At 38.7% G+C, this 13,533-nt stretch overlaps 2 protein-coding genes across 2 annotated transcripts in view; both read left to right on the top strand.

The window, feature by feature from the left end:
• LOC103130084 (vesicle transport protein SFT2B) overlaps window positions 1-1,922 on the top strand; it is a 4,262-nt gene extending 2,340 nt beyond the window's left edge. Inside the window, exons 7-8 of the mRNA XM_007541390.2 lie at window positions 62-91; window positions 175-1,922. Coding sequence (XP_007541452.1) covers window positions 62-91; window positions 175-211 — 67 coding nt within the window. The 3' untranslated portion in view covers window positions 212-1,922. The remainder of the gene's footprint in view (window positions 1-61; window positions 92-174) is intronic.
• Window positions 1,923-3,798: 1,876 nt separating this feature from the next.
• Window positions 3,799-13,533, top strand: part of tbx19 (T-box transcription factor 19) — an 11,103-nt gene continuing 1,368 nt past the window's right edge. Inside the window, exons 1-6 of the mRNA XM_007541393.2 lie at window positions 3,799-3,885; window positions 6,723-6,985; window positions 9,474-9,750; window positions 12,363-12,497; window positions 12,725-12,786; window positions 13,173-13,231. Coding sequence (XP_007541455.1) covers window positions 6,723-6,985; window positions 9,474-9,750; window positions 12,363-12,497; window positions 12,725-12,786; window positions 13,173-13,231 — 796 coding nt within the window. The 5' untranslated portion in view covers window positions 3,799-3,885. The remainder of the gene's footprint in view (window positions 3,886-6,722; window positions 6,986-9,473; window positions 9,751-12,362; window positions 12,498-12,724; window positions 12,787-13,172; window positions 13,232-13,533) is intronic.

Raw genomic sequence — 13,533 nt, forward strand, 5'->3', positions numbered from 1 at the left:
CACACACACACACACACAGGTTCCTGCCTCACCTGTCTGACCTCTGCTGTCTGTGCTGCAGGTACGGCCTGTCTTACATCCCATTCGCCAGGTAAGCTCACACCTGAGGCCTCAGGCTCCGCCCACCTTGACCCATCTGAACCAGCTAACCAGGTCTCACCTGCTGTCTTTCAGAGACGCCGTCACCAAGCTGTTCTCCATCTGCATGTAGATCCACCAATCAGGACGCAGGAGGCCGGGGTGTGTATCCAATCAGGAATCAGGGTTTTTATTTATTAATAAGCACATTTTATTTAATTTTCCATTTTAACATCAAATAAAGCACCTTTTGTTTCCACATTTCACATTCAGGCTTTTAGAAATTAAACACTACAGGACAACCAAGCACCGTTTGAGTAAAAATATGAATAAAAAAATAAAAAATATTTAAAACTACGGTGGAGTTTTAGGGCCAGACTAAGAGAATTTTATTAATGTCAAGAATATCAGAATAAAAATGTAATGTTAACAGAAGTCACAAAATTACAAGAAAAATCTTTTTTAATAAAAAAAGACATTATTCTTGTACTATTATGACTTTATTCTCATGCTATTATGATGTTACTCTCATATTGTTGCAACTTCACGCTCATAATTTCGATTAACTAAATTCTTTTAGTCTGACCCTAATTCTACATTGTAAAAAATAAATGAACAGGTTACAATTTTAAAGCATTTTGGTCACATTTCTGGTGTTGCAGTTTTTTATCAGGAGCTTCTGACCTTTGTTACAATTAAATATTTTGACATTTGATTAGAACCTGATTGATTCATGAAGAAAAACACATAAATCTGATGAAAACCTTTTGGTATCCGTCTGCTTTCAGTCACCTAACCAATGAAGCTTCAGCTGTTTTATAATATTTAATTATCTGATCAGAAAACATTTCAGATTTGCTGAATTATTTAGAGTTTGTATTATAATCATAACTTCAGTGTCTGAATGTGAGCCTGTTATTATTAATGTGTTACGGTAACAAATTCAGTTGGTCCTGAATGGGTCAAACCTGCCCAAATTTCTAAGGACAGTTCACAAAGGTTTCTATTTATGGAACAACATAAAGGTCAGAAAAGTGAAATAAATAAAAAACAAAAGCATAAAAAAATGATAGAAATAAGAAAAGGTGAAGAAAATGAAAATATGAAGAGAATTTTATTGAATTGATAATATTTGTATCATTTTAATTTATTTATTTCTGATTTGTCTTGATTTTTATTTGGTCCTGTTATTGTTCCATATAAGCAGGTTTCTATTGGGTCAAGCTGTTATTATAATTATTAATACTGAATTTAGTGTGAAGGCATGAAACATATTATTATTATTATTATTATTATTATTATTATTATTATTATTATTATTATTATTATTATTATGCAGCTGCAGAGGAGCTGATTCTTTGTGGTTTCTGACCTGGTTGCTAATTTTGCCTGAGAACAAATCCACTAATGTTCCTTCGTTCCTGTTGGAGTTTTAACTATTATAGGATGCATTTCATCTGAATTATTTTATTAATTGATTCCTTTATGTAAATGATTGTAAATATTTCCTGCTTTAACAACATTTAATTGATTTTTCTTAACATTTCATTGAAATATTTCCATAAATTATTTAAATTGGAGCATTTCACTGAGAGCTCCTCCTTCCTGTAAGCGTTAGCTTGACTTCTATCAGAAACAGCTAGCGCCCCCTTCAGTCCCGGTGAGGAACTGAAAGGTGATTTTATTTTCATGAAAACATTTTTCTGTTTGTCTCATTTGAATTCATATTTGTGAACCTTCTGGTTTTGGGTCCAGATGGTTTCTCCAGAACCATTTCACCTGTTTTTTTGTTGGTTTTTTTTGTATTTCCTGTTGGATCTGAATAAATGTATTTTTGAGCCAAAGTGTGTGAGACAGTCATGTTTTCTACCTGAGCTTTGTGTTTACCTGGCTGCCTGCTTCCAGTCGTCTTTATGCCTGCTAAGTCCTTAAAGCCAGTAATCTCCACCCTCCACCTCCGCCCGCTGATTAAAGCCCGACCGCAGATCAGATGTCCACTGTGTGCGCTTCCAGATGTTCTCCACTTGGATTTGACCTATTCTCCATTACATGCTGCTCTAAACAGCTTATGGTGTTTTTCTTCTTCGCTGCTGGGTGACATTTAAACCCGGAGGAGGGAGAAGATCCAGAGACGACTGAAGCTTCATCAAGGTTTCAGTTGATTAATCCAGATTTTGTCTCTTCAGGTCAGATCTTTATAGTACCGGAACATCTATCTGATCTGGAGATCTTTGGTTCACGTGATTCTGAACCGATATCTAGTGGAAGAACGAGGTTCCAGTTGTGCGGCATGGCGTACCGGACTCTTTAGCACCAACCGTGACGTCACCCAATGCTCCATTTTCTGGCCTTTGCTTTCTTGCTTTCTCCCTTTGACTTGGATTGTCTCCAGTTTATTTATTTATTTTTTGATTGGACCAATCAGTGAACAGAAGGAGAAGTTCTGATTTTCTTCTGTTTTAGAATCAGTCTGCCTGTGGTTTTGACAATGGTGGTGGAGTTAGTGAAGGAAGCTGTTCAGTCCATTTTGGCCACAACTCCAGATATTGAATTAACATTAACAGCCGTCTTGTTTGGATCGGATCAGATGGTCGTTTATAGCGTAGGTAATTTCCGGTAAACTTCTGCTGCATTACATATGTCAGGCCATATGTTAAAAGACTGGGTAAAATTTAAAACTCCAGGAATCAATCGTTTCTAAACAGACATAGGACAGGTTCTGGTTCTTAACGGGCTAAATGGGCCTGTCAAACTGACAAAGGGAGTAACAAAGGCATCCGCCATCTTGCTACTCTGTTGGTGACANGGACAGGTTCTGGTTCTTAACGGGCTAAATGGGCCTGTCAAACTGACAAAGGGAGTAACAAAGGCATCCGCCATCTTGCTACTCTGTTGGTGACACGTTTGGTTCCTAAAACGGATGGAAAAAGGCGTCAGCCACGCTTTCTGGTACCAGAACCTCTCAGGTCAGTTCTGGTACCAGTGACCCGTCCTCTTATTTTAATGCAGGAGGGTAGAGAAGGTCCATCTGACTCAAACCAGGCTGGTTGAGGCTTCACACCGTTTGGGTCAACGATCCAATGTCCAGCTGTTGAGAAGGTTCTTCAGATCCTCCGTAGACGATCTCAGAGGTTCTAGTTGCGACACCATCGATGGTTCTGCTGCCTTTGGTTCCCTTCTGGTTTGGGTCGAGTTAGTCGAGATCCTGGAGGCTCAAAGAGCACAAAACAGTCCAAATGTTTGGACTTTTATAACATCTAGAACTTTTTCCATCAGAGACTAAGAGGAGAAGAAAAAATTGTTAGATTGAAGAGTTCAGGTCAAAATTGTTCAGATTTTCTTCAACATTTAAGTTACGGATCAATCTGTGCCTGACTTGTGGTTCTGAGAGTTTGGACCGCAGTTCTTCAGAACCATCTCAACCTACTGAAGGTGGACAGGTTCTGGTTTTGTCTCAGAAATACGAACAGAGTTCGGACTTCTTTAACGGCTGAAACTAGATTATAGGTTATAGATTCTGGTTTTCATTCCTGGTCCAGTTTCATATCTTCACTTTTTCCAAATCAAACATTTTTTCATCTAAATGTGAATTTATGTTTTAATTGTTGCTGTTCTGGTTCTGGTTCTGCAGGCGGTTCTGAGTGTTTGGGCCGTTCAGGGCAGTGAGAGCTGAGCGGTGTGTGTGTGTGTGTGTTGAAGTGAGGCGGTGTGTGTTGGGTGGAGCGAGCAGACCCGTGTGCAGCCGGCTCCGGTCAGACCTTCATCGGTACTTTGTTGTGTTCAACACTTTGGATCAGAACCTCTCAGGTCAGTTTCATCTATTATTTCTGTCTGTTCTAGTTCTGGGATGAAAATGTGTTTTTATTAATTTCATGAGGATAAATATGCAAATTAAAAAAGTTAAAAAGAATTTTCTTCCTTAGTTTTACACATTTGAATGTTTTTAAATTCATTAAATTAATTAAAATAAAACATTTTAATTAATTTAACATCTTTACTGAAAGAAACATTAGATGTTTTTCACCAAATGAAAACTGAAATTATCTCTTTATTCTGGAGTTTTTGCTGTAAATTTATATAAAATAAACATTTTAATGACATGTTTGTCACAGTTTTTCCTTTAAAATCAGATTTTTTGTTTTGTTTTCTACATTTAGTTTAATAACAGAGCAGCTGCAGCGACGCAACGCTGCCGTGAAAACACTCCAGTCAGACGCATTTAATGAGCTTTCTGCTCGTTAATTAAACACAGAATCTGCCTTATGAAGGAAAATATGATTTAAAGGAATTAATTAGCTTTTTTCTCAGATTTTATTTAAATCAACAAAAATGAAGTAAAATCCGTAAAATGTGTTGAATTTAATTTCTTGAACATATTTTACATTTACATAATTTAAATATTTTAATATATATACTCCATTAAATTTTTTTAGTTACATTTGTTTTTATTGTTTAGACATTTTTACATTATTTTGATCATTTTTGTGTTGTAGACTTTGTTTTATTTCATTCAGACAAAACTGATAATAAAAGTTATGTTGTGTTATAATTAATTTTCTGGGTATTAATATTTGAAATAATTTTAATAAATTTAAATTCTTGTCTAAATTAGAAGCTTTTGTCCACATTTAAAAAACACAAATTAAAATATAAATATCAAAGTAAAGTTTCTTATTAAACCAGTGTTATTTCGTAATTATCTTAAAACATAATGTAATTAGGTGATGAAGCAGAAAATAAGATTTTTTTTGCTCACAATAAAATGTATTTCTGGAACCACATATTTATTTTAATTAATGAAACCTAAACAAACTCCTGAGTTTAGTTAAGATGAATGAAAATGTTTTTATGTTAGTTTTTATAAAACTCTGGGAAAATATTTAAGATTCATTCAAAATGTGGAAATAAATTAAAATCAGACCAACTTCAGATTTGTTCAGTTTCTATGACTGAAGCAGCAAATTTTAAAATCAGAATTTAAATGTTTTTATTTAAGCATCTTGTTGGTTTCAGGTCAAAAATTTTAATTTTCAAAAATGCTATTTTTCATTAATTCAGTTAAATAAACTGAAACCTCTGAGCTGTTTAATTTTTATGCTGTCTGCGTTTCACCTTCAGCTCATTATTATTAATACTCAGATAAAAGGCAGAGTTTGAACCAGAACCAGTTTAGATTTCTGCACCGATCCGGAACCAACAGGAATAATTTAACAGCTGTCAGGTTTTTACCTGAACTGATTTCCTCCAGTTTCACTTTTTATATGTTTCAGATCATCAAACTGATGTTAAATCAGAGGGAAAAAAACTGGAAAAAATATTTATTAGGAGGAAAAAATCAGCCTGATGAAAATGTTCTGTGGACTGATGAGATCTGTTGGACCTGCTGCAGAACCAACACATCATTTCAGAAGTAGAACATCAGGACTACAGGCAGGCACGGTGGTGGCAGTGTCATGCTGTGGGCTGCTTTGCTGCTTAAGACCTGGTCACTAAGGAGGTCCAGGTCTGAAGAACAGTTGGGTACTGCAGGAGAATGGTGACCCAAAGCACAGAAACAAGGCCACTTCTGCATCTTAGAGTGGCCTAGTCAAAGTCTGGTTTTAAAGGGGAACTACTATGTATTTAGTAGTTCTTTTTCTAGTACAGTCAAGTAACTAAGTTACCTTCAATTGACATAAAAACTTTATATTTATTAAATATGACTTTGAAGAAATTTGATTGTGTAATTTAGCGCTTTGAAAGTGGGCCTCTGTCTCTTTAAGAACCCTGCTCTTCCTGAAGCTCTGCCTTCAGGAAGTCATCACAACTATTAAAGCTTTTACCAGCGTTGCTCTAAGCAGCAGCTCCTACAATGAGCTCCAGCTGTTTGCTAATTGCTGCTGGCTAGTCTGAAGGAGTGGGGAGGAGCTGCGCCTCAAAGGCGGGGCTAGGTCCACCCAGACGTTTTTAACTGCCGAATGGTTGCCATGGAGATTAAATGATTTCTCAATACAGGGAATAACATTATAACACGCTGAGAAATAAAAAAAAGTAATATTTTACGTGATGCTGCCACTTTAAGACCCTGAATTCAGTCGATTGAGAGAAGGGGGTCAAAGTTCCTCTGCTGTGAGTTAAAAAGTCGTTACCAGGAATCATGAACAGCTGATTTGATTAACAACCTGTTATTTGGCAGAGGGTTGATTACTTTTGGCTTTAGGGTGTCACTCTGTGGACTTTCACCTTTAAGACCCTTAATTGGACGGTAAATGTTGGAGGTAGAACTGCTAATTGATCTTTTCGTCCAAGACATTAAGACATTAAAGCACAAATGGCTGAGTATCTCTTCACAGACCATTTTGTTTGGCTGCTGGACGTATGCAGACCTGCTGAGCAATTACAGTGCTGCTATTATCCTCCAGGGTATTCGGCTTCTGTGGCTTTTATTTTACAGACGTCTCAGTAATTTCTGATCGGTTAGGAGCTTCAATAACCTGCAGCCATCAGCCTGTGATTAGACATCAGTAGAAAAATAATGACTGAAGTTTCATGAGTTTATAAATAGAACCAACAGCAAATTAAAATGTTCTCAGTACCTGAATATCTTTATTTTCAGACCTGTTTTATGAAATTATAATTTAGTAACTCAGTGTTTGGGTCTGCAGATGAAGGTGGAGGGCTTACAGGAGGATGGAGAGTCCGGTTCGGTGTCTTCAGTAGGCCGTGGCTCTGTGGGGTCGGCGTGCGCCATCGCGTCCGCCGAGCGCTGCATGTCCCGGCTGCTGAGCGCCGTGGAGAGCGAGCTGCAGGCCGGCCGGGAGAAGGGCGACCCGACGGAGAGGGAGCTGAAGGTGACGCTGGAGGACGCCGAGCTGTGGAGGAAGTTCCAGCTCATCACCAACGAGATGATCGTCACCAAGAACGGACGGTAACTCTAGGACTCTGGTAGAGGAGTCCTGACTTCCTGTGTTCAACAAAACCGTTTGGGTCAAAGGTCTTCAGGAAGAAGGTGACCATAAGATCTTATCAGATGTTCATTCACAATAGACGGATCTAGAGTCTCACTGCTTGTGTGTTTGGAAGTCCTGGTAGGATTCCTTGGTAGTGCTGCTGCAGGAGTGGCGAACACCTTCCCAAAGTTACCTGGAAGGCTTTCAGGTCTCAAACAGGTTCTGTCTCTTCTGATCTCTTTTTCCACCACTTTATTCCTGAGTAACGCTGAGACATGTTGGAAATGATTGTCACCAAGAACAGACGGTGACGGCAGCAGGCTCCGGCAGGAGAGGCTCGTCTGTTGGGCTGAGGAGTCTTAACTTCTCTACTCAAAGTTATTTCGACAAACTTTTCCCTCTTCTCAGGTGTTTAACCCTTTGTTAACTCTGGGACATGTCAGGCACACTTGGTGACTAGCAAATGGCAAAGAGGGCGATTTTTGGCAGACTTTCCAAACTTTTTGGGCATTTCTTGTGAGACCGTTTGGGTTTCCTGGGTGTTTACGTCAGGAAGTCGCTGTGAGGACTGGAGGTTATTACAGAGGGACTGAGGAGACTTTCAGACTTTCTCATGTCTACAGGATGTACCGATGTTTCAGAAGAAATTTTGTAGGTTGTGAAGGTATTTCAGATTTTTATTTTATTTTTTATTATTTTCATGCTTTTGAGGTACAACATGCAGAACGTAAATAGATTGATCAGTTATTGTTTCCTCTGACGTGTGTTGACCCTACAGTTGACCTCTGACACGTGCCATCCGTTCCAGTTTTTACATTCAGACCAGTTTAACTGAGCTGGTTGTCTTTGACAGCATATAAATTAGTTGACCTTTGACCTTAATCAGGCTGTGCCTGACCAGATGAAACAGCTTCTGTCAGAAGGTTTCTTAAATAAAATCCTTGAATTGCAGACTTGATGAAAACAAATTAAAACAGATTTTACTGTGTCTTTAAAACATAATCCGATCATAAATGTTTCATATTGTTGAATTGTTTTGGGTTTTCTGCTGCTGAAGCCTCCAGTCTGTGCTGTTAACTGGGGTTATTCATTAGTCTCGATAGCAGCTGCCTCCGTCGCCTCAGTGCGATTTATTTAGTCTGTTGAGTTATTTATTTATTTAGTGCAGAGGCGTGCTGACCGGGCGCGCCCTGCGGGGGGCAACACTCCATTTACACCTGCAGGACGCCACTTCAGCCGCTCTCACTGCTGGAGAGCCGCGATTATTTATTTTATCCTGATTATTACTCAGCTGCAGCAGATCAAAGTTTTTACATCAGGTGGTTCTAGTCAGACGGAGAGCAGAAAGTTGATTTAGTTTATCACTGGGCCTGTCATAATAAATGATAAATAGTCCCAGAAGTTATTGTGATAAACGATAATATTGCTGTTTTGAGATCATTTTCATGAAGAACTCATACTCAAAGATCAATAATCTTTAAATTCTAATAAACACTGGAACTGGAAAACATTTAAAATTTTCAAAATAAATAAACAAAACAACAAATAAAACAGAAAAAGTTTAGTTGCGACCAAAACACCAAAGTGAAGATTTTATCATCCAGTTTTTGGTAGAAAAATAAAAATTATTGTTTTAATTTATTTATTGATTATTGTGACAGGCCTATTTATTATCTATCCATAATCATCCATCCATCCTGGTTCTGTTCTGGTGCTGGAGAACATCTGGACTCTCCACATGTGGTTCTGGATTCTCATTGTAGTTCAGTTTTAATTAGCTGCGACTTTTTGTTTTCCTAAATCAGAGAGTTTTTATTAGCTTTAGTTAAATATTGAGTTGTTTTTCAAACGTAGGTTAATTTCTAGGTGCAGATTACAAAAAGGTCAAAGTATTATCATCATATTTACATCGATAAATAGTTGATAAATAATCAACAGACGATACAATTTTCAAAAGTGTATTTAATTATTGTTGAACAACAAACTAATTCTGGTGTTTTCTCAAAACTTTGTCATCGACATTCTTTAGCGAAAGCTTTGCCAGGATTACGGATCGCGTAATTTACCGACAGTCGATGTAAATAAAATGTAAAAATAATCTATTTCACATCAATTCAAAAGGTTAATAAATAAATTCATAAACACAAAAACAACTGGTTTTATCTATAATTTCAGAATGTTTTGGTTTTATAAACTAGTTATAGTTTTTCCCCATTAATTACTGTCTATTTTTATTTCAGTTTATGAAAACGTTTCAGTTTTTATTGTTTCTTTAGCTTTAATTAGCTTTCATAACTCGGTCTAGTTCTGTATTCCTTCCAGAACTTCATGGATCCGATCTCTCCCAGCTCTAATCCCTGCTCTGTGTGTGTGTGTGTGTGTGTGTGTGTGTGTGTGTGTGTCTCTCTGTGTGTGTGTCTCTCTCTCTGTGCGTGTGTGTCTCTCTCTCTGTGTGTGTGTGAGCAGCCGGATGTTCCCGGTCCTGAAGGTCAGCGTGTCGGGTCTGGACCCCAGCTCCATGTACTCCTTCCTGCTGGACTTCGTTCCGGCCGACAGCTGCAGGTGGAAGTTCGTGAACGGGGAGTGGGTGGCGGCGGGCCGGGCCGAGAGCCGGGCCGAGGTCAGAGGTCAGGGGGGCATCTACATCCACCCTGACTCGCCCAACTTCGGGGCCCATTGGATGAAGGCGCCGGTGACCTTCAACCGGGTCAAACTGACCAACAAGGTCAACGGAGGAGGACAGGTGAGCAGGTCCAGGTTTTAGTCTCATCTGTTCTTTATTTTTTCTGATTTGATCCTAATATATTTTTTTCATTGGTTTTCTATTAATCTTTTAATTATTTTTATTTCCTGCCTTAATTTTTTATTTATTCTTTTTTTCTTTTTACTCCCTGGTAAAAAGAAAATTTAATTGAATCATCAGATTCTAGAAAACATCCGTACTTCTTCATGATTTATTTTTTTTTGTATATATATATATATATATATATATATATATATATATATATATATATATATATATATATATATATATATATATTTTATCTTTTCAGTCATGATGTCCTGCTCCCATTCCTGACTGAGTCGCTCTAGTGAAAGAAACGTTGATTTTATTTGTTTAAAAAAAGCTTAATAACAATATATATGTATATTTTTTTATTTTTTCATACTATTTAATTTTTAATCTGTTCATTATTCCTTGCAGATTTATTACTTTATTTTTGCATAATTTATTTTTTTCTATCAAATTTTTCTCTTATTTTAAAAAACATATTTTTGCTCTTTTCGTATATTCTCACCTAATTAAATCTTTTTTAGCCATAATTTGTCTCGTTCAAGTTTTATTTATCATTTTGGATCATAATATTAGGTTAAAAGATTTTTAAGTTTTATTTTTATCATTTGTATGTTTTTATTTCCTGTTGATTTTATTTTGTATTATTATTTAATTCAGTTATTTTTTACTTGTTTCTGCTGTTTTTGTTTGTCCTCGTTGTTTCGGTGGATCTTCGTTGACTTTTCTTCCTCTCTGACTTTTTTCCTTCTCTCCTCTTCATCTCCTCCTCTTCTTCTCCTCTTCTTTGTTCTTCGCCTCTCTTCTTCTGTCCATTAGCTTCTCTCTGCTCTCGCTGTATTATCCTGGAGTGGGCGAGAGACCACCGCCTCTAATGAGCCACTTCAGTCCCTCTCCTCTTTCACTTCACCTGTTCACCCCCTCGTAACCACGGGAACGGGATAAACAGCTCTTAATTGGCCGGCAGCAGTTTAATGCACTTCCTGTGGAGAGCTGTTGAGCGCTCGCTGCGGCCTCCACGCACACACCGAGTCTCTGCAGGACAAAATTGGCAGTAATGTTGTTTATATTTACCCCATTATCCAGTCCAAACATGACACGCACACACCGGGCCGTAATGCAGCGCTGGAGCAGAGAGCTCGGCCATAATGAAATAATTGCTCAGCTTATTTGTACATTATGGTAATTATGTTTTTTACTGGGAAATTAATTTAGCCATCATGCTTCAGATGGACGAGGTAAACTATATTCAAACGGAGCCCACACACACTCAGCGCCGGGGTCACATCTGAAGCCAGCCTCTCAATCTGAATAGAAAACAGTTTGTTTTTGTGCGCTGGCCCGGAGGACTCGGATTGGTTAATTGGGCCTCGTTAGTCAGGGGGGTGATGGGGAGTTGAATACGAGAGAAAACAGATGGATAAAAGAGAGCCGGGGCCAAAACACAAAGATGGCTCCCGTCCACGAACTCTGCTGAACGCAGCCTGACTCTAAACTCCGGCTTCCTGCTTCTAATGGACCCACAAGTACAAAGTTCTGCCCGCCTGTCAGACGAGTTCAGGAACTTCTGTCATGTTAACAGAGAGAGAGAACCATAATACTGTCACACAGCTACAGCTGGACACAGACTGGCAGGAAGTGGTACCAGAACCGGTCCAAATCTGGATCTGTTGGCCTTCCTGTGTGCAGGAAGGCCAACACACAGGAACCAACGCACATCGTCTGCGTTGGTTCCCGCCACCGCCTGGTGTCCAACGTCTCCTTCAGGGAGACCTCCCAGCGATCAGGAGGTCCGCTGGGTTTCTGGATCCGAGTCCGAGAACAACACAGACCTTCAGTAGAGACTTCCTACCTGTCAAACTCTGATTTCTTTAGGATTTTCATAAATTTGTTTGAAGAAACAAGAAGAAACATCATCTTTATGACAGACTGTAGGTATAACAGCGTACATTTCCACCAGTCCTGTTCAGTCCACTTTAGTCCAACTCCAGTTTGTTTTCCTAGTCCGGTTCGTTTATGGAGGTGTGAATTCGAACTCTGGTCCACCTACAAACCTCAGTCTCAGTTTGGTTGAAGTGAACTCTGGTTCAGTTCCAATGCCAAGCGGACAAGAGTTTGCTCCAAAATCAGGAAGTGAATTTCAGGGCAAGGCATTCTGGGTAAATACAAACAGAACAAATGCATTAGCTTAGCATGGTGTTTACCAAAGGCAAAGCAGAAATCCTCCAAACTCCATTTTTGTTTAGATTTCGTAAAGAATAAAGTTGCGCTCAGAGTCTTCAGAGGTTTTTGTGTCGTTAATGTCAGTAGCTCTTGGTGCAGCGCCCCCACAGGTGATGAAGGGAACAGGTTGCTCAAAGGCTTTGGTTGGTTTGACTCAGTTTACTATAAATGTGAAAACAAAAACTTCAGACACTGAGCACAGCTTCCAGACCAGACCAGAGACTGGTTGGGTCCAAACCATGCGCCTTATCAAGGCGCTGTCATGCCTCCAATGGCCACCAGAGGGCAGGGCGTCCACCAGGTGACTGTCTTCAGGTGAACCTGTGTGTTTGTTCCAGATCATGCTGAACTCCCTCCATAAGTACGAGCCGCAGCTGCACATCGTCTGCGTTGGTTCCCGCCACCGCCTGGTGTCCAACGTCTCCTTCAGGGAGACGCAGTTCATCGCCGTCACCGCCTACCAGAACGAGGAGGTACGCCGCCATGCTGGTCCTCACTGGCCCTGATTATTATCACTGGTCCTCCTTTCTGAGCTTTAATGTAGAAATAATGTCATTTTTACTGGTTAAACTGATTTTAATACCACAATACTGTAATTTCTGATGTTTAAACTATTATTTAATGTAGTGGTTTTACCATTTCTGCAGTTTAAACTGATGTTTATGTAAGTACTGATGTGATTTCTGCTCCCTCTGCTCAGATCACGGCTCTGAAGATCAAATACAATCCGTTTGCTAAAGCTTTCCTGGACGCCAAGGAGAGGTGAGGCACAGCAGGGAACGGCTTCCTATTTACACGGCAGAGTATTTCCATTTCATGAAAATATAAAAAAATGTAAAAATGTTTCTCTACAAATGAAATCAAAATGATCACAATCTGAAGTTTTTCTGTGAAAATATTCCAGAAATTATTTTTTTTAAATATAATTAAACCTTGCTGGATGAGAAATCTAAGAATAAAAGAGAAGTTTATAATGTTTATAATTTCTATGGCGGTTGGGTCTCTAGTAAATGCCAGGCGGCTGCTAAACGGCTCAGTGTTTCTCACCTGGTTATCAGAGCCCAGGTGATTAGAGCCTCATCGTCATCTTCATCATCGCCACGGCGACAAGTGACACCGATAACTGACGCCTGATTCATCCTCCTCAGGAACCCAGCAGGACGGGTTCTCCAGGACGCTGCGGAGAGCCGGGTCGGGATCCAGCCCTGTGAGTCGTCACTGATTATTGATCAGAAATAAATCGATGAGATAATGTCCAATACAACACATGACTGAGGACAGAAACATCAAGTTTACTAACTAAATAAGAGAAATATCATCGCTATAATGACATTATTATTTGTAACATTTATATTACAAAATATTATAGTTATATTTTATGTGCTATTATTATAATAATGTTAAAAGTTGTTTTTGTCATGCAACATATAATGTAATAAAATATAACAATGTAATATATATTTTATGCAATTATAGTATATTATATACAACTTATTATATATTACAATC

This window comes from Poecilia formosa, unplaced genomic scaffold (genome assembly GCF_000485575.1).
Source record: "Poecilia formosa unplaced genomic scaffold, Poecilia_formosa-5.1.2 Scaffold606, whole genome shotgun sequence".
In the NCBI taxonomy this organism is placed as follows: Eukaryota; Metazoa; Chordata; class Actinopteri; order Cyprinodontiformes; family Poeciliidae; genus Poecilia; species Poecilia formosa.